This window comes from Lepidochelys olivacea, assembly GCF_965140295.1.
Source record: "Lepidochelys olivacea isolate rLepOli2 genome assembly, chromosome: 1".
NCBI lineage: Eukaryota > Metazoa > Chordata > Testudines > Cheloniidae > Lepidochelys > Lepidochelys olivacea.
This window is the reverse complement of record NC_140411.1, coordinates 102,885,675-102,907,216: the sequence shown is the minus strand read 5'-3', so window position 1 is coordinate 102,907,216 and position 21,542 is coordinate 102,885,675. Positions and strand designations below refer to the sequence as shown.

Below are 21,542 nucleotides of genomic sequence, written 5' to 3'. Positions count from 1 at the left end.
ACATGCAACTTTTTTACTCTCTCCACATTTCCAAAACTTACAAGCCTTCGTTTCCTGCATTGGCTACTGTGATCTCATCCTTTCCGCCAACTGTTTTCCAAGCAACGTCACAACTTCTCAGTGAGGACTATACCTTCGTTAAATTTCAACTTTAAACTTCAGGGGCGAAATGCTGGCCCTGTTGAAGTCAATGGAAGTTTTGCTATTGACTTGAAAGGAGCCAGGATTTCACCCCACCTGCTTTTATTACAGTCCTGGTAAAAAACAAACAAAAACAAAAAAACAAATAGGCCAACATTTTTACAAGTGGAAAACAGTTCTTCCTTCAGACTTCCTACTTTAAAAGAAGTCTGAAAGGAATTTCCTCAAATGCTCCAAACAAATTCAAGGTAAGACCCTGAGCCTACATTGTGATACATGTGGGTGGACCCCTGTGCCCCAACAGACTCCCACTGACTTCAGAACCTAAAAGGAGAATGTCGTGAGCTTCTGGGATCTGTTTCACAGGGTGTACTTATAGTGGACGCTAGCTGTGCCTGTCTTATAGAAGATGCCAACCTGACTTGCCCCTAAGAACTGCATACTATCCTCACTCAGAATTCAAACCAACTATTGCTGCCAATGGCAGTTGTGCTTGTGGATTGAGAGGGTTAGGTCTGTTACTTAAATACAAAAACTTGCCTTTTAAAATCTGGTGGTGAAGTGTTGTCCTCAGGCTCTGACAGTTATTTTAAGTCAGAAGAAAACTACATGCCATTAATGCTACATGCCATTACAAGATCGTGTGAATGCTGAGTGGAGCAACTGAATTAGTACTATACACACACACACACACACAGATCAATGAGTTGCCCCCACTTATGACACATTTTAATTTGGCCCTGTAACTTTAAGGGTCTCATCTGATGTCTAAAAGATTGTTTTTTGCTTTGCAATGAAATCATCCAGTGTCCTTTGAATGGGTCTTTCTTTATGAATCCAGTGTTTTCATACAGTAGTTTGTTATTCTGCCTATAAATATCAGTTGTTCTCAGCCCCTACAGTCCTATCCTAAGCCATACTATTGTAACTCTTAAGAAATTTTGTAAAACTGGCTCTACTGTACAGTGTCACTGCGAGTGCTCTGGGTGTCTGGCAGCATGCTGTGTATACCGTGAGCTTGCCGGCAAGCACTGTTGGAGTTCCAGGTCATATGAGTTGGAGGAAATCTTGTTATGGGTTGAGTGCAAATCCCATTGAGATTGATTGATAAGTGTGAACTCACCCTTCACTTAACGTAATTGTAAGCATAACCCCCCACCTGAAACAAAAGCTGTATATGAACCTGTCCAGAAGCTTTTTGCTGAGTATAGTTTGGGTTTGGTTGTGTGTGTGCATATATGAAGGGAGATCACACAAAAACTGAGAACCAATGAGTACAGAGAGAGAGAGGAGAGAGAAGGCCAAGCAGGAGCCTGTAAGCATAACCTGATCTTGAAAAATGCTGGAGAGAGCTCTTTTCGGTCTGGTGATAGCTAAAGAGTCTTGAGGGCTGTAAGCTAAGAAACTGCTCCTTTTGTTCTTGGTTCCTTCTGTGGTCAGAGACTGGGGACTTTGTACATTCCTTGTAAATAAACAAGATTGCAACAAATAAAATACCAGACCCCATGAATTTCTACATCCAGCTTGAACATCCCCAGTATTCCAAACTTTGACAAGCCAATCTAGTTGAAAAGGGGCACCACAGGCACTAAACTCTATGGGGTATAGTCCATTAATGGTCCCATTAGCACTCTCTGATTCTGAGTAAGTAGTCACTTGTATTAGTAGGACAGCCAGAAACAAAAATGCACAAATATCTAGGCACAAAAAGTTTGCTACAATAAAAGATCAAACCAACAGTTCCCAACCCAGCCCCAAATGGCAGTCCAGAACAGGGGTGTAAAAATAACAAGAGGCCTATACCATTTCCGTGGCACCATCTTGCTCCTGTGCACATGCAATTGACCCCATACCTCCTGCTTGCTGGGCATTGTGCTGTGCACCATCCCCCTGCTATGGCTACAGCTTCCCTATACCCATCCAGCTCTCAGTCCCAGCTCTCAGGCTGATGCTACCTGGCCTTTCCTTTGCAGCCAGCTTCTGCTCTAGTGCCCATAGGCCTACTGCTCCTGCCTTCATGCAGCCTCTGGCTCTTTTAATGACTCTCTTTACTGGCTGGATGTGCTGAAGATTTTGATTTTGAGATCGATTTTGTTATTTTAATAAATCCATCCCCAAGGAGGGGTGTGGAGATTTGATTTAAGGGGCCCAGAGCTGAAGTAGAGGGAAACTGAGGCAGGAGTGCTTTAGTAAAAAGTGTAGATGTAGAATGATTTTGGGGCACCTGTTTTTTAAGCAAGTTAAATCCAGCCACGCAACGTTTTTAAAAGAAGGTAGGGAAGGCTAGCAGGCTTTGTTATACATAGTGAGGTTTTACCTGAAATTCAGTACTAGCTACTTTTAGAAACAAATTTGGGGACAAATTGAATCAACCTGTTTGTGTTAACACAATGTGCAATAACATTTACATGTCAGCAACTGATGAGTTGTTAGTTCGTGAAAATAGGTTTACAAGCATAAATTCCACAGTGTGTGGGGAAAAAGTGATAGTGTAACAACTGCACGCTCAAGTGATTGTGCGTGCAAGGATATGTGAAAGTTTGGCTCTTGGATTCTATTGGAACAATTAATATAGGAATGGTCTGTGAGTGATTTAATATATATATCAGTATATTTGGCTATTTAATTTGAATTTTATTGGCAGCAATACATTTATTGATAAACTGCAGCCACAATTCCATCTTTTGGTACTGAAGGAATTTATCATGGAAACTACTAAGCATCTTCAGCTCTCACTGAAAACAGGAATTCAGGACCATGGTCTTTTAAAGTACATTTGTCTTTATTCTCTTAACTTTCGCTCAAACATGTTGAAGCTTGTAGGGGAAGTAGTTTGGGTCCAATTTGTAACTTCAGTATTGTAAAAGTTGTGGGGAAAGGCCCTATGCATTCTAAAACCAGCTTCAGAATCTACTGCTTCATCAATCTGAAAGTGTCTAGGAATAAAAACAGTCTAATTCTTCTGGAAATCAAAGGCCTAGGCTGTCACAATCCTTATTCAGCTTGTGGCTCCTGTTGTGGAGAGAAGTGCAAGGAACTGGCCAAGAAGAGAGGGGAATAAGCTATGCGTCACCCTTACTCATGGAAGAGAGCAAGGTTACAAACTAGCCCCAAAGAACTATGGAATATCTGCTCTGTCACTGCTAGGCATGTTGTAGTAACTAGTATCATTTGAGCTATGTGGACATATATTGATAATGCTGGCACCTAAACAAGGAAACAGTTACAGCCATATTAAAATCATAAAGAATGTTCACAAAGGGAAAAATGGCTAGAAATAAATATAGCTAAGTGTTTTAAAAGCATATTAGAAACAATGGAAATAGGAAACAATGAAATTTATAAAAGTTGATGAGGAAATAATTGAAAAAAAATGACATTGCATATAAACCAGTTCAAGTTAAATGATATATTTGATAAGATAAACAGTGATTTACAATTAGTTTATGAAGCTTTGCACAACATACTATTGTGATTGAGTACAAGTTATAAAAACATAATAAATTGTTGTGTATACATTATTTCAATTATAGAGTTTTACTTCTTTAATAGAAAATACTGCTTGTGTGTTTGTGTTTCCCCCCCCTCTACAGAAAATGATGAGGTCATCAATATTTCATATGTTCATACTGAGCATGGTGGCAGTGGATGTCATTGTCGCTGCTAGTAATTACTACAAAGGAGAGTCTTTCAAGAGACAGCATGATGAATTTTACCTAGCTGAGGTGAGTTTACTGGGCTTGCTATCCAGATAGTTTGTCTACTGTTTTCATTTTGAAAACTATGTGAATGTCAAGCAGCTTGTCATTTCTTTATTCCCTTAAGCATTCTGAGATTTTTTTTGCAAATTGTTCAAGTTCCTCCATCTGACAATGGCTGACAGCCCTTTTAAAAACAAAAACACAAAAACACAGCCTTCTGAAAGGTAATTTCCTCAAACAAAATGTCAGTGGTAATGAACTGAGACTTGAGTACAACCTCTTCAGGCAATGCCTGGCTGATAAGTTGCTTTTTTACCAACAGGCGTGCAGACAGAAGAATTTAGCTTGTTTTTATTTCAAACCAAATAAACATACTTTGTAAAATACAGGCCTTATTCTGGAAAGCATCCCTCTTCAGGAAAGCTCTTAAGCACATAATTAACTGTAATCTTGTTCTTAAGTATAGCCTGAACAGTACTCAAAATAGCCTGAATTTGGTGACATTGTGGGCATGATGCAGAAAAAATTATTCAATAGCAATTTTGGAGAAGGTGGAGGCTGTGCTTTTGGAATGATGAAAGGGTGAAAAGGAGCTGTTTTGTAGGCGGCTGGATAATTCTTTTAATGCTGCTGGCATTCTGTTGCAGAATCATAAGACTGGAGGGGACCTCGAGAAGTCATCTAGTCCAGTCACATGCACTCATGGCAGGACTAAGTATTATCTAGACCATCCCTGACAGGCATTTGGCCAATCTGGTCTTAAAAATTGCCAGTGATGGAGATTCCTCAACCTCCCTAGGCAATATATTCCAGTGCTTAACCACCCTGACAGGAAGTTTCTCAATGTCCAGCCTAAACCATCCTTGCTGCAATTTAAGCCAATTGCTTCTCATCCTATCCTCAGATGTTAAGAACAACAATTTCTCTCCCTCTTCCTTGTAACAACCTTTTATGTACTTGAAAACAGTTATGCCCCCTCAGTCTTCTCTCCAGACTAAATAAACCCCATTTTTTCATTCTTCCCTCATAGGTAGTGTTTACTAGATCTTTAATCATTTTTTGTTGCTCTTCTCTAGGCTCTCTCCAGTTTCTCCACATCTTTCCTGAAATGTGGCGCCTTACTAAAGTCAAAATATCTACCACTTCCCCCCATCCAGAGGGCTTGTCAAAGAAACCTAAGCAAAGGAAGTTGATTTGATATGATTTGTTCTTGACAAATCCATGCTGACTGTTACTTATCACCTTATTATCTTCTAGGTATTTTCAAATCGCTTGATTTGCTCTATTATCTTTCCAGGTTCTGAAGTTAAGCTGGTCTGTGATTCCCTGGTTTGTCCTTATTTCCCTTTTTATAAATGGGCATTATGTTTTCCCCTTTTCCAGTCCTCTGGAATCTCTCCGATCTTTCATGACTTTTCAAAGATAATCACTAATGACTCAGATAGAATACTCAAAGAGCTGACTGAAGAGCTAAGATGTATTTCACCCTGGTGACTTGAACACATCTAACTTGTCCAAGTAATTTTAACTTGTTCTTTCCCTATTTTAGCCTTTGATCCTAACTCGTTTTCACTGGCATTCACTATGTTAGATGTCCAATCGCTACTAACCTTTTTGGTGAAAACCTGAAACAAAAAAGGTCATTTAGCACCTCTGCCACTTCCAGATTTTCTGCTATTGTTTTTCCCCTCCCTCATTGAGTAATGGGCCTACCCTGTCCTTGGTCTCTCTTGCTTCTAATGTATTTGTATAATGTTTTCTTGTTACCCTTTATGTCTCAAGCTAGTTTAATCTTGTTTTGTGCCTTGGCCTTTCTAATTTTGTCCCTACGTACTTGTCGTATTTGCTTATATTCATCCTTTGTAATTTGACTTAGTTTCCACTTTCTGTAGGACTCTTTTTGAGTTTCAGATCATTGAAGATCATCTAGTTAAGCCAGGGTGGTCTCTTACCATACTTCCTATCTTTCCTACACGGTGGGATAGTTTGCTCTTGTGCCCTTATTGTCTCTTTGAAGAGCTACCAACTTCGAAAACAGACTCCAACAAGAGACTGCTGAATTGGAATTAATTTGCAAATTGGATACAATTAACTTAGGCTTGAATAGAGACTGGGAATGGTTGATTCATTATAAAAAGTAACCTATTTCCCCTTGTTTATTCCTCCCCCCCCCCCCACTGTTCCTCAGACGTTCTTGTTAAACCCTGAATTTGTGCTGGAAATGGCCTACCTTAATTATCATACACATTGTAAGGAGAGTGATCACTTTAGATAAGCTATTACCAGCAGGAGAGTGGGGTGGGGGGAGAGAAAACCTTTTGTAGTGATAAACACCCATTTTTTCATGGTCTGTGTGTATAAAAACATCTTCTGTATTTTCCACAGTATGCACCCGATGGAGCTGTAGCTCACGAAAGCCTATGCTCAAATAAATTGGTTAGTCTGTAAGGTGCCACAAGTACTCCTTTTCTTTTTGCGAATACAGACTAACACAGCTGTTACTCTGAAACAACTCTTAAATAGTTTTCCCCTTAGACTTGCTTCCCATGGGATCTTACCTACCAACTCTTACTTTTGAGGTGCCTTGTCACTCATTGGAATCCACAGCCCTGAGTTAGTTGCTTAGGGTCTATGTAGAGAGTTAGACTCCTAAGAATGGGATCCATAAAGAGCTAGCATGCTATGTGGGGAGCCACTCAGCACCTAAGCTAGCCAATAGGAAATGCTGAGGAGAGGGGAGTGGCGTAAACCCATGATGTAGGAGACTGGGTTCAATTTCCTCCTCTGCTTCATGTGGAGCAGAGATCTGAACTTGTGTTTCCTAACCCTTAGTGGAGTGCCCTAGCCACTGGGTATAGAATAATGTATTGGTCCAGATTTAGTCATTCATTCTCACTCTAGCCCAATGCATTAATTTTTTATTTATACACATTGGACCATTTTCAACAGGACACATGCACAGCAGATTGTACCATAGCCTAGGGAGCATGGCTGAGTGGTGGGAGGTCCAAGTTCAAATCCCTGCTCTACATCAGGCCAAGGAGGGAACTGAACCCAGGTCTTTTACATCCTGGGTCAGTATCCTAATCACTGTGCTAAAGGTTATAAGTGAAGCTACCTCCTCCAGCCATCTGATATGGGTTTAGGTATTCTCTAAGAACTCCAGCCAGACTAGAATCCACAGAGAATGCCCAGTTTTAGGATCCTGCTGAGGCTTAGGTTGAATAGGTGCCTAGACTGAGGCAGCTGTGTGCATGCTCACTGGCAGAAACATACACAGCTAGGGAGCTTTTAACAGTGGAAACTCAGACTCCTAGGCATTTTAGTTACCTCCAAGGTTAGGCAGCAGCTCAGCAGGGTTTTGAGGATCTCAGTGATGCGCACTTTAGGTGCCTGAAGTGACAATTAGATGTTCATGTCCATTTTTGGCACTAGCCCTAAGTGCCTAAAATAAGACACCTACATTTGAAACTTGAGTGCATAATTAAATAGTTTATGGGTAACTTTATTTCATTAATTGGTTTCCATTATCAATGCTTGCTATATTAGATCCACAATTAATATCTGATATTTTTAAATTCTGTGAGCTATAAGCTTCCCTCAGTTGTGAGACAAAGATGGGAGCAAAGAAAAATAAAATGAGGTACCAAAGTCCTGAAAGAGTTGACAGTGGAGAGGAGCCAAGGCAGCATTGTTCACCCTCATCCCTGAGCATGTGGTACCCCACAACCTCAGAGCCAAATGTGTAGCCAGTGCTTCAGGGCTCTGGGAATAGCGGTATCAGTGTAGGTAGGGCTTGCGCTGTAGAGTAGTCAGTCTGCAATTATTGGTCCCAGTTTAGGAAGGCACTTAACATTGTAGACTCGGACTTTAAGGCCAGAAGGGACCATCATGATCAATTAGTCTGACTTTCTGCACATCACAAGCCTCAGAACTTTTCACTACACGGCTTTCAATTCCCTGGGCCAATCCCCCATAGCCCCAGCCTTCACCAAAGCTTCATCCTTACCTCAAGGCTCATCTAAGTTCAGGCCAGCCAGGAGCTCTTCATCACTCAGTAGTGCTGCTGTTCCCTTTGGCCAGCCAGGAGCACTAGCTGTACTCCTCTGGCTCCAACAAAGAACTGACGATCTCTGAAGCGCCTTTTATATGGCCTCCGGGGCCCTGATTGGTTGCTTGGAGGACTCCTCTAGTACTCCTTTCATGGAATGAATGTGGCAGGACACTTAGGCCTCCAGCAAGGGCCTTCTGAGCCTAGTCTACCCTGTCACAGTCCTCTCCTCCCCAACAGGATTGGGGTGGTAGCTCTATACAGGATAATTCTTACCACCTCATATTTTGCCCCACTCTAGCAGGGTCTTCTCCCTCCCAAATCTCACTGTCCGAGAGCTACTAGTAATTGTCTCTGTGCCCTGATCTACCAGGGTCCTTCTCTCTCAAGTCTCTTCTCCTAGAGAGTTTGTATTAGTCTTTTTCCCCCTTTCAATCAGGACTCTCCCTCTATCCAGAGAGCCTCTAGCCAGTCTCTGCCCTGACCTCTCAGGGTCTACTTTCCCAGGTCTTTCTTACCTGGAGAGTGTGTCCACAGTCCCTTTCTTCACTTTCATCTTCTGGACTTCAGGGTCTCTAGACACTCAGCATCTAACTGAGAGTCAGAACCATATACCACATGGAGCAAGCGCTGTTGTTCATTCTCAGTGAATTGGAGATCTTCAGTCAGCTGTTCATTCTTGAACTTGAGATCTTTCTGATGCCTCCAGTCATTTTGCTAGGTCATCCTCTCTTAGGAAAGAGCTCACAAAAGCCTGCCTGCACGACTTCCTTCCCTAGCCAAGGGTCCTGTTCTCTACCCCAGCCCTTCTCTTTCACCTCCCTCTGCTGGGTTGATTCTGTCTGGGCCTCTGTTCTTAGCACACTGGGTATTTAATACTGAGTTCCCACAGTCTGCTGCTTCCCTTAGAACCCTGCTGGGCCCAGGTCTATATGGTATTCCTGATGTGCCCTCTGAGCCTTCTCCCTCTGGGCCTGGGTCAATGCTTCCTGCAAATCCAAGCATTGTTCCCTCTGCCTCTTTGCTTCCACCTGTACCCGGGTCAACTTCTGCTCTACCCAGACCAGCTGGTTAATAACTTTCCCTCAGGAGACATTGGCCTGGTCCGACTCTTGTTGGCACTTTCTCAGTGGATTCCTCATGTCTTGGGCATTCTGGTCTCAACTCTGGGATCTTTTCTGGGGTCTCCTTACTCTGGCTCCCAGCCTCTCTGCTTTCCTTCCCAGCCAGGCTAGAACCCTCTCAGTCCTGGGTCACTGTCCTGGTCTTTCCTGCATGAGGGCAGAGTAACCCACCCAGAGTCTTCAAGATTACAGGCCACAGGAGGTCCTTGACCATGCTGACCCAGAGTTGAGCTCTCTCGCCTGTACCTCCAGCCCAAAGTCTTCCGTGGAGTAGACTCGGGTCTCTCCATGTACATAAGAGATATGTACTGGGAGGTGTCAGTTCAGGCTAGTTGCCCTAATCTGGTTTTCCTGAACCAAGGTGTACCTGAACCCCAAGTCTACCAGATCCTTAACTACAGTTCCTTCCAGCCTGACTGTCACTACCAACAGTGGGGCCACCCCAATCTTTGGAGTAGATCTGCACTGATTGGTCCCACTGTAACAATAGTTTAAGTAATAATATTCCATTACTGGGCAGTTCCTTTTTAATATGTTAGGGCTGGCCATACCTGTGGAAGACTTCCAGGTTTCCTAGCTCTTTCCCACTAGTGCTTCCCATAGGCTGCAGGGCTCCCCAGACCTCTTGCTGTCATAGTGCACCCCCAGAGAATCTAGAATTCTCAGGGTCTTTTCCCCTTGCAAGCTTCCTTGGGTTGCCCCTTAGTGAACCTCTTTCAGTTTACCATACAGCTTGGGCATTCCTCTTCTTTGGCCTCAAAGTAGACCTCAGCTCACTCGACTGCTTCTCTCACTGAGGTGAGTTGGAAACGCCTTATGCACCTCTGTGCCCCTCCCAATTGGGCCTTCAGGAATTGCTCTAAGATCACCTGATCCAGGAGCTTCCCCACCAAGCTGGTCTCTGGACAAAGCTAGTGCATCGCCAGGTCCTGTAGCTTCTGCACCACTACACATGTTCATGCTCCTTGCGGGAACGATTCCTTCCAGAACTTGTATATGTACACCTTTAGAGTCAGTCCCAGATTATCCAAGATGGCTGCCTTCACCACAGGGTAGGAACTTGCCTGCTCTTCTCTTACCCAGTAAACCACCTGTGCCTCACCTATCAGGAATGCTGCTATGCGGGCTGCCCAAGTCGACTCTTTCCAGTATGCTTCCTTTGCCGCCTGCTCAAAGGTCCAGAGGAAGGCTTCGGGGTCATCTTCCAGTCCAAGCTTTGCCAGGATCAGAACCAATGGACCACCAGTTCAGTCACCAACTGATTCTCATGTGTGGTGTGACCCAACCTCCTCTGTATCCATTCCTGCTGATCGGAGTGGATCTCCTGTCACCATTGCAGCACTGCAAACTGGGCCTTCTGTTGCCCTGCAGGTTCTCCATTAATTGCATCAGCAAGGCCTGGGTCCTCTGTTGCTGCTGCCCCCCTGATGCTGCTGGCCTGCCACCAACAGGTGGAATGCCTCTTCCATGTTGTGCCCCTTGCAGATAGGGGTTGGTCTGAAGAATCCCACTTCTTGTACTAAACGTAAGAGCATGGCACCTACCTCTCACAAGCACCACATCTGGTCAGTGTGTCGGTGGTCTTTAAATAATCCCAGCCCTGGTATCAGCCCATACCCCCAGGGCTTCCTCCCTGGGGGCAATGGTTTTTCCTTCTTGGTCTATTCTGGTCCCAGCTCTCCAGCTGGGCCATTAAGTAGTTCAGTTCCCCTTCTCGGGGTTTATCGCTGTCTGATTGTAGGCCAGTTCCCCAGTGGCCTATGGAGGGGATCCAGGCCCTCCACTACTTCAGGTCCCAGCCCAGGGATCCTAAGAATAGCAGCCATGTGCCACCATGTCCCTTTAACTACACTGCTTTCAGTTCCCTGGGCCACTTCCCCACAGCCCCAGCCTTCGCCAAAGCTTCAGTCTTACCTCAGCTCATCTAAGTTCAGGCCCAGGAGCCAGCAAGGTGCTCTTCCTCGCTTCTATGGTCCCTGCTACAACTGAGCTGTCCAGGGTACTGCAGTTCCCTTTGGCCAGCCAGGAGCATCACTACACACCTCTGGCTCCAGCAAGGAACTGAGTATCTCTGGCCCCGCAGCTACTTTTATATGGCCCTCCTGAGCCCTGATTGGCTGCTCCCTGCAGCCTCTCTGATTGGCTGCTTCCCCTGTAGCCACTCTAGACTGCTTGGAGGACTTCTCTACTGCTCCTTTCCTGGGATAAGTGTGGCAGGACACTGAGGGCTCCAGCAAGGAGCCTCTGGACCTAGTCCACCCCATCACAGTCCTCCATTCCTCAGTTCATCCTAGTAGCCCTTCTTTGCACCTGTTCAGTTTTAATTCATCTTTCTTAAACATGGGAGACCAGAATTGCACACAGTATTCCAGATGAGGTCTCACCAGTGCCTTGTATAATGATAATACTTTCCTATCTCTACAGGAAATACCTCATGTGTTACATCCGAGAATTGCATTAGCTTTTTCACAATTGTATCACATTGGCAGCTCATAGTCATCCTGTAATCAAACAATACACCCTGGTCCTTCTCCTCCTTTGTCATTTCTAACTGATATATCCCCATCTTATAGCAAAACTTCTTGTTGTTAATTCCTAAGTGCATGACCTTTACACTTAGGAATGGGATGAAATTAATAGATCCATTACTCCAGTTTTTCAGGTTGTCCAAATATTCTTGTATAATATTCTAGTCCTCCTCCATATTGACAATACCTTCCAACTTTGTGTTATTCACAGATTTTATTAATACATTCCCACTTTTTATGCAAAGATCATTAATGAATATGTTAAATAAGATCAGCCCCAAGACTAATCCTTGAGGAATTCCATTTGCAACCTCCCACCAGCCTAACAATTCATCTTTCAGAATGACCTATTGTAGTCTCTCCTTTAACCAGTTCCTTACCCACCTTCTGATTTTCATATTAATCCCCATCTTCTCCAATTTAAATATTTTCCCATGTGGAACTGTATCAAATACTTTAGTGAAATCCAAGTAGATTAGAACTACGGCATTTCCTTTGTCTAGAAAATCAGTTATCTTCTCACAGAAATTAACTTGGTCTGGCATGATCTACCTTTTGTAAAACCATGCTGTATTGTTATCCCAACTATCCTTTACCTTTCTGTCCTTAATTACTCTCTCTTTCAGAATTTGTTCTAAGACCTTGCATACAACTGAGGTCAAAGTAATGGTTAAACTGTAGTTTCCCAGAAAAACTTTTTATTTCCTTTCTTAAATATAGGTACAATATTTTCAATTTTCCAGGCATAGGGTACAACTCCTGAGTTTATAGATTCATTAAAAGCCTTGCTATTGGGCTTGCAATTTCATGTGCCAGTCCCTTTAATATTTAATATGGAGATTATCCAAGGCCCCCAAATTGGTCCCAGAAAGCAGATTGGTTATTTCTACCTCCATATCCTTGTTCCCATTAGCCACCCTGCTACTGCACCCAAGCTCCTCATTACCCTTATTAAAATCTGAGGCAAAGTATTTGTTTAGGTGTTGGGCCATACCTACTTTATCTTTAATTTCCACCCTACCCTCAGTGCTTAGTGGTTCTACTGTTATCCAGGGTTCTTTCTACCCAAAGCTCTTGGTAACTTTACTCTGTGAGAGGTGGTGTCAGGATATAAATCAAGGGAGACACGGCCGTCCAATCGATAGATGGCTGGCACAAACAGAACAACACAAAAGTGCTTTCACTTAAAGCTATTCTTTACTTAGTCTCAAGCACCTACACATGTCCACAACAAGTTAGTAACGCCCAGCCCTCAATAATTACCTAAGTTGGGTGTGGCTCTTGAGTGGCACAGTGGTAGTCTTCCGATGCCAATCTTTTGTCTGCTGGTGGGGACCACAAGATGTGTCCAGAGGGAGAGTCCCTGAAGAGTCCAACTACCCAAAACTTTCTTCCCTTATTTATTCATTAGTATTACAATAACACGTCACTCAAAGAAAACTTGTTAAGCAAGCAATTTCAAAGGTTAAGCAAGAAGTTTCCTTCTGATCATCAGTTAGCCAGATGTGTTTTTTCAGAGTTTGCATGCCTTGCGGCCCTGACAGACACATCCCTGAGGGCACATATAGACAAGCTTCCTGTTTTCCTAAAATGCATAACACAGCAATTTCAACAGAGATCTCATCAGAAAGGACGCGGGGTCAAGCTGCCCTTTCTGTGGCACCCGAAACCCCTCCCCTCCTGACTCAGTCATGTTAAGGTTGCTGCATAAACCCACTTACGGCCTGCTAGCTTGGCTACTTGTAGCAATAAACAGTAATGGTTTGGGCACTTTGCGGGTTTGCCAAGATCTCCCCGTACGCCACTTCTCTTTTTCTTCTTTTCTTTTTATTTATATAAAATATCTTTTTTCTGTTGGTTTTAATTTCCTTTGCAAGGTCCAGTTCTGCTTGGCTTTTGGCACTTCTCACTTTTGTACTTAAATCCATCCTATTTAGGAAAGCATAAAGGCAAGTGCTTAACTTTAAATATGTCCTTTAGTCCAAGTGACTAAATGTATACCTAATCACCTTTCCTGATTAGGGATGCTTTCCTGAATTGGAGCCACTGCTCACACAAGTAAAAGTTAGTACAGCTAGAGACATTAACTCACACTGTCCCCTCTCTTCAAGTTGACAACTGTGGCCAATGGCAAAAAAGCACCATAGGGAGCCAAACTATCAACAAGTGGGAGAGACACAGTTCCAAAGCCATCATGGAAGGGCAGACTCTCTCTCAAGTTGGATGTTCCTTTCCTTGGACAACCCTAAGTTCCCCTATGTTGGAGGCCATATTTCCTATGTCTGGAGCCCACAGCCACTGGAGAAGTTACAATATGGCCCTATATTTCACATACAAATGCCATTAAATTGACCCAAAGAAATCCTAACATTTAACTCCTCAGCAAGATCTGATCTCTAAGTCTCTGTGCCAAAGTGTGTTTATCTATTCAGTTAAGCTTAAATTGTAAGGATGATATTTAATTTAACAAGGTTTCAATGATTTCCATAATAAACCTACTAAAAATGGGGGATGGGAGGAATTTGAATTTGTAAAGGTTTTATATTTACAATATTGTTTTAAGAAATGTGGAATAATGTTAGTTTTCCATCATTATTATAGCTGATACAATTTTTTTTCCTAAATGAATCCCCTTCCCATAGCAGAGCAATATATTCCAAACAAATCAGTGGTAAATATGGAATGTACCAAAAATCCCAATTGCAGCAAGTTTCAAGACTGTGCTGGGGTTCAGCACACAATAAATAGAATCCAGAGGTCAGAGTCAATAACATAACTGATATGACTTGACATTTTCATATTTTTAAACAAGGGTCTTAAAAGGAAGCTGTCAAGTCCTTTCACTTCAGGCATTTTAAACAAGCTTTTGAATAAAAATTGTATTTTTACTAGAATGTACAGCACTGGAGTTGGTGCAGGTTTAGTTGATTGTCCTCGTAATGAAATTTTTTTCTGTATGTAAAAGCATATGCATGTGAGGGAGAATGGTCTTGTGGTTAAGGCACTGGCCTGGGACTGAGGAGATTTAGGTTTGCTTCCTAGTTCTCCTACAGATTTTCGTGTGACCTTGATAGGTCTGTAAATGGGGATAATACTTTCTTTGTCTATTTAGGCCCTGATCCTGCAATTAACACACGATCAGAGCCTCAGATTGTAAGCTTTGCTGAGGGGAGGGACTATCTCTAATTTTTAATAAAATGCCTAGCAGAGTGGTACCCTGATCTTGGTAAGGTCCTTCAAGCACTACTGTGATACAAATAATAATGCCTTCTATTGTCATACTGCATGTGTATTTCTGTGGAGGGCACTGTATGCAAGTTATATTTACTTTTTCATTATTCAGTGCTAAAAAGGTTCTCTTTGAAATCTGGGGTGTGGGTATCTGTTGCAGGGTTGGTACACCTATCACACTTAGGGTATGGGGGAAGGGTACTACAGCCCCGGAGCTGAGTCCAAATGACCACACTGAGCCTCAGGGTAGTGTGGCCTAATGGCCGGAGTCAATAAGGTGGCCCTCCCTTGCAGGGCTGCATGATGGCCTTGTGGCCAGAGTCAATATGGCTGCCCTCCCTTGCAGGGCTGCGTGGCCTAATGGCCAGAGCAATACGCTGCCCTCTTCTGCAATGTTTCCAGCAGCAGCCAGACAAGACCTTATAGACCCCGTCACAGGAACAATGAGGTAATCACCCAGACACAACCAAAAAACTCAGAAGAAGCAAACAAGATAAATGAGCTGCACCTCCAGTTGTCAGTCAAGCCCTTTTCATCTTTCTCCTCTAGCTCTCTCTTTCTTTTTGTGTATCTGACGAGGCCACAGCTCTCACAGGTTTTGACAGGACTTGGCAAAGTCCACTTGGCACTTCAGGTTCATCAATGCCCAGCAATAGTACCAGGAAATTGTAGATAATTGGAAAGTCTTTCACGTTCATTAAAATCCCTAAAATAATATAGTCTCAGAATAATAATATAGTCTCAATTTAGGAATAATCTAGCCATTTAAATTCAGCAGACAAGCCTAGCCTGGAGTATTTCATACGCTCAGCTACAAGAAGGAAGCCTGCTTCCTTTATGGAAACTAGAGGACAGACAGCTCTAGAAGGAGAGAAGGTTTTAAGGGTTAAAGCAGTAGTCCGGGGTGGGGAGAGGATGTAAATTCTAGACCTAGATTCCACATTTACATATTTCAATACACCCCACTATTTGCAAAGCTTAAGGTACATTACAAATTTATTTATCAGCCCATTGTACCAAAATAAATAAAATTCATGGTCAAATTGAGGTAATCAGAAAGTTATTTAAATTTGAATATATTGACCTTATAGAATCAGCAAAAGCAATCTTGTGAGAGAGAAAAACAAACAAAAAACCCAACCAAATATAGCTTCCTAGCACCTGGGAAGGTTGAAGAGCAACTCCATGATGGACACCATCATAAAGATCTAATTATATATGTTCATTGGTTAGACGGTAGGAGGGTATGCAGTAGAAAAACCCAAGACAGACAGAAATGAAGAAGCCTTCTCCATTTTGATAGGTTGCAGGATTGAAGTCTTAATGAAGATCATTAAGAATCCTGAAAAGCAGTGGCCTACACGCTAGAGGCATGAACAGAGTTAAACCGTTTTCTTCTGCTACCATCTCACATGACAGTGTCCTTTGCAATGAATCTATGTCCTTGTATCAATACTGTTCTGAGAAAGTCTGTGTCCCTCTTGCCAAAGTGAAAATTAAACAGAATATGGAACCTGAAAAGGGAGGGAAGGGCCAGAGATCTGGGATCCTAACCTCATTGATCCAACTCAGAAGGACTCCCCTCTAAGTTCACCTGTAGCTCTACACCCCCCTCAGCAAGCCAGGGCAGCACAGCAGAACCATCTTAGGTGGTAGTGTTGGGTATTGGCCCTAGCTGTCCTGTGCGTAAAGCAGCATTAGCACCCTGCAACCTACTGGGAAGCATGCCACTCATATGGCTCCTCTTTGGCTTCTTTCCTAACTGAGCCTCACATGTTTTTTTTTTTATGGCTCATGAGGATGCATAGGTATTTTGACAGAAGGAATTGTGCAAGCACAGCAGATGGTAGCAACTTGTGTAACCAGTTGCCTGCCCCTGCATGGCACCCCATGGCTTTTTCCGTGGATTCACCCTCTTCCCCTCTCTGCAGCAGCAAAAGGGGTAGATATGAACATAAATTTGTATACAAATCTACGTTATTGCATTGCATACCTAACAAAAAATTCAAGTCAGATGTTGTCTATTTGACTCCTGATTCTTCTCATATAATTAATTACAATGAAGGAAAAATGCCCAGCTCTATCAGTGGGAAGGCAGGTGTATAAATGTAACCAAATGCTATGCAAACCATCAGATACATTTTTAAGTGTTACTGGTTTGAGGTCCTCTGACAAGGATGTAAAATGCAAATCATCCTGCCTATGCATTTATAGAATAAATTTAAATATATTTAACATCAAATTGGCTAATCTTGTCCCTAATGCAACACCTCTATAGTCTGAATTGTGTGAATGTTAGACTTGCTTCTCCACTGCTGTAAGGTTGAATTCCAATACCTTTCTGCATTTCATAACTGGAGTGCACACGCGCACACAGATCCTTTGGAGATGAAATTTTGTATGACTCTTCTTTGCTCAAGGCCTTTTTTTCTTTAAACCAGATTAAAATACTTTCTCAGTGTGTTTCAAACACAGTTTTTGCTCATTCTGGTTTTGAAACCATTTTTTTTCAAACTTGACTTGTTTTGTAGATCTCAGTGATATCTACAAAGGAACAAGTCAGGGAAAATTGGTCATTATCTTTGATGATATGAAGACTGAGAGGTGTGTGCAGGTGTGTGTGCGTGCCCACAGTAGGGTTTCCAGTTGGGTTTTATTGCTCAGCCTAAACAAAAGGTTGTGCTGCGAGACATCTTCGTTTGATTTAATCATGCAGAGAACTTGAAAGTTTGATAAATATTTCAGACACTTTAGGAAAACTCTTGCAGATATTGCTGGTGGTACTGCTCACCAACAAGCCATATGTGTTGACTAGAAGATTGAACATAAGGCTGGTAGCCCAAACATTTGTGTTATATTTCCACCTCTGTCAGTGATTTTTACAGTTCATAAAATATATTGCACATTACAAACATTATTTAGTTAGCTGACAAAACCCTCTCTGTTGGTAAATATAATCATATCTATTTTATGGAAAGAGAGTTGGAATCTCAAATAGTTTAGAACCATCAAGTTAACCTAAGTGGGATCCAGTTGCAACCAGCTCAGGCCAACTGAGAATTTGCCAACCTTGGGAGAACATTAGGCCCAATTAATGAAAGGAAATGCATGTGTATGGTTTTCCAAATTTGAGTATTTTTTTATTATTAATCTCGTTTTTAAATTGTAACAAATAGTTTTAGTGATAATTTGTGAGTATCTCTATTTGTAGACAATTAGCACTTTAGAAATATCAACTTGCTCTATCATCTCGGTGAAAGTACGCTATATGTTATACAAACAGGAATTCTGTCATTTTCATTTGAATGCTCTGCTTATAGTCAAAGTTTGAGAATTTACAGATAAGTGCCATTTGTTCATAAAAATTAGAAAAATGAGAAATGCCTGTCATCCATTTTGATGAATCTAGACCATTATCCCTTTGCTTGGCTATTCAGCACATACCATTATTTTTTGCTAAATGTTATTCCAGCTATTTCCTTTGCTCTATAGATCCTCAAGTAGACATCATTTCAAATCTTGGCAAGGTATGAACTCTGACATAGAAAGCCATGATTTGAATCAGTAATTGAAATACTTGTTTTTCCTCTTGTGTATTCTCCTAGGTTGCTTTTACAGTTCTCTTTGACTTAGAAGCTCTTCTGAAGATCTGGTGCTTGGGCTTTACTGGATACATCAGCTCATCTCTTCACAAATTTGAACTGCTGCTTGTAATTGGAACTACTCTTCATATTTATCCAGACCTCTACCATTCCCAGTTTACATATTTTCAGGTACAGTCAACTAATTTTAAGATTTTTGTTTAAATACTTTGTTCAGGCACACTAAAAATGTTATCCACGAACAGTAATACATATTCCCATCTGCGCTTTCCTTTGTTTCTTCCAGTGTTCTCATATTGCTATGAATAATGCTTTGAATATGCTTTGAATAAGTCTTTAAAATAATAATAATTCAAACAAATGTCTCTTTTTAAATCTGTGGATCTACGGAGACCTTACAAGAGTAGGCCTCTATCTGAGTAAGCAGATCAGCCCCCTATCCTCCTTCTTTGCAGCTCTCATTTCCAACTTCCGCTATACTGCTTCATCCTGGCTTTGGTCTAATTTGGCCACAATTCTTCATTCACCTTTGCACACACACCACTTCTTACTGCATGTCCTCCCGCTGACCCTTAATGTCCACAAGTGGCTTGCTTGTTATTGGCCCTCAGTTCCCCATAAACTTACTTTTGATTCCATAGACACTGCTCTACCAGCTGTCACCTTCCCATGTTACTTTCCTAACTAGGAGATTCTCTGCCTCAGTCCCTTCTGGATCTTCTAAAGCCATTTCCCCAGCTCCACCCTGGATCCTGACATTTTTCAATCTTCAGGTTATTCCTAATCTATTTATGGGGGCTGTCCTGTCCATTCCTGCTGGAAGTCCCTTGTGGAACACAAAGAGAGAGAGAGATTCCTTGGGGTTGACCCATTTTCAGGTTGTAAGTGAGCTCACATTTGTCCTTTGTTAGCCTAGCCGCCATACCAACTTATTCCCTGTCCCTCCTTCTTGGATGAACATGTCCTGTAGGGTCAATCTAGTTGTGGGAAAAGGCCCATAGGTTCATTATATTGTAGTATAATCTCAAGTGTAAGGTGTCAGTTACTGAGTCTAGTAATCCTTTCTTTAAAAAGGCTAAAACAATTATTTTGGCATTGGAAAATCACAACCTTACATGAGAACTACAGGACACAGCTTTTTAGACTGGTCAGACATTTTAGCTATAAGAGGATTCTGGGAATTGTAGTTCAGATAATAGCAAGTAAAACAGTGTTGCTTAGAGAGACCAAAATACCTTCACGGTAGTTTCAGTGATATATGTTGCATTTATGAGTTTAAAAAATTAGAACAGATTCATATCCATCTATTATTTAGAAACGAGTTGAAGCAAGAGATTAGTAATTAATAATTAAAAGGGTAAATAATAAATGACATAGATAAATCTTACAGAAAAGCATTATAAACTATGATGACACATAGTACGGTCCGCTGAAATGTAGTGATGAACTTTGATAGATTGTGGAAAACTGCACAAAGCCTATTCACATTCTCTTTACATGATTCTACAAAATTGGTCAGGAAAACCTGCAAAGCTACAAGATCTCTGACCCTGGCACATAGCCCCACAGGAATTGAATGTTTTTAGATGGTGGCACTTTAGATCTTGCTGAGATTACATGATATCAGAATACTCAGCACAATGCCACTCAAGGGCATGATGTAACTCTCAAACATATGAAAATGAATACCTTAAACTAAACCATTGTACTTCTATTGCACAAATGTAAAATAAACAATCAGACAACAGTAAGTTGGAACTCTCAAATATTACAAGCAGCAAACACATTAACTCACTGGTGGAATATTTCTTTAATCAGAACCCACTTACAGCTTGTGGTCTCTTTCCAGGAAGTTTGAATATTAAAATATAAATTTTACGTATTGGACAAAATAATTGTGGTCATCGCTAACTCTGTAGAATAGAAGGGGGAAATTACTGCCTGAATCTGGTCCTTCTGTCTTTTTCTTGCTCTGATAATATCTGTCTAGATAGATCTTTTTTCATATATTTATATGTTTGGGGTGGGATTATCTAAAAGCACTCACTGTTGGCCTAACTATATTCCCATTGCAATATGGGAGTTTTAATACAGACTTCAATGAGAACAGAGGTGGGTTGTTGCTGAGTGTTTTTGAAAAATCTCCCCCCGCCTTGACTTTGTGACCAATCTTTCACAAAGGATTAAAATGTGTAATTTGCATGCCTTCTACATTTAAAAGAAAATCGTTCATGGTGACACATAGTTAGAGTGAGTCAGCCCCGTATTTCCTGCAAATGCAAAATAACATGAAATAAAATGAAAAACAATGATTAAAATGACATAAAATGAAAAACTCCCCAGTGTAGGCATTTTAACCTGCCAGACTGGATCACAACATTACTCAGGACTGTCCCGGCCACTCCTCTGCCAGCATGACTGGTGGGGTGGGTGGGCCAAAAGTGAATGGCATTGCAACCCCATGCACCACGCCACAATTCCTGGAGCTGGGAGGTGGGCTGAGCCCTTTGGGTCAGGAGCCCCTGCTGCATGGTGAATGCAGGCTCACTCTACAACCACTCCTCAGCCCCCAGGGTCTTTTACTGCCCTGGGGGCAGGACCTGAGAAAATGAAGTAACAACAAATTCCGAGAAATAAAATGAAAAATTATAAAAAGATTTCACAGAGCTCTAACTATCAGCATAATTCTAGTGAAACAGAAGTGAGCAGCACTAAAAGTATATTCAGATATTGATACTAATTTCTGACACCTAAATTACAGAGATTAAAACAATGTCGAAACCAAACTTAAAAGGATATTTTTATTTATTAAAAATAATGTTAATTGGTTGGGAGGGTGTTTTGTTGTTTTTGTTGTTACCTTAAAACACTACAGGTGAACTCCCGGCCCTGTCAAAGTCAATAGCAAAATTCTCATTAACTTCACTGGGGCGGGATCCTCCCTACATTCTCCAAAAAAACCCAAACCTGTCCTCTGGACCCATTATGAAATAAAGGGCACTTGCTGTTTCATCACAGAGTTTTTTTTAAGATGTAGTTTTCATAGAACTATCTATCTGAAAAGACATACGTTTTATAAGCAGAAGCACCTGCTACACTGAAAGATCTGGGTCACATTCCACAATCCAAATCCCCTTGTAGGCAAATGACACAGAGGTTGGAAA

General features: G+C 41.7%; 1 protein-coding gene across 4 annotated transcripts in view; it reads left to right on the top strand.

Moving 5' to 3' along the window:
• NALCN (sodium leak channel, non-selective) overlaps nt 1-21,542 on the top strand; it is a 342,791-nt gene that overhangs the window by 190,634 nt on the left and 130,615 nt on the right. For all 4 annotated transcript variants that reach the window (XM_084629335.1, XM_084629334.1, XM_084629337.1 and 1 more), the window contains 2 exons: nt 3,735-3,866; nt 18,382-18,549. In XM_084629335.1, the coding sequence (XP_084485461.1) occupies nt 3,735-3,866; nt 18,382-18,549 (300 nt within the window). The remainder of the gene's footprint in view (nt 1-3,734; nt 3,867-18,381; nt 18,550-21,542) is intronic.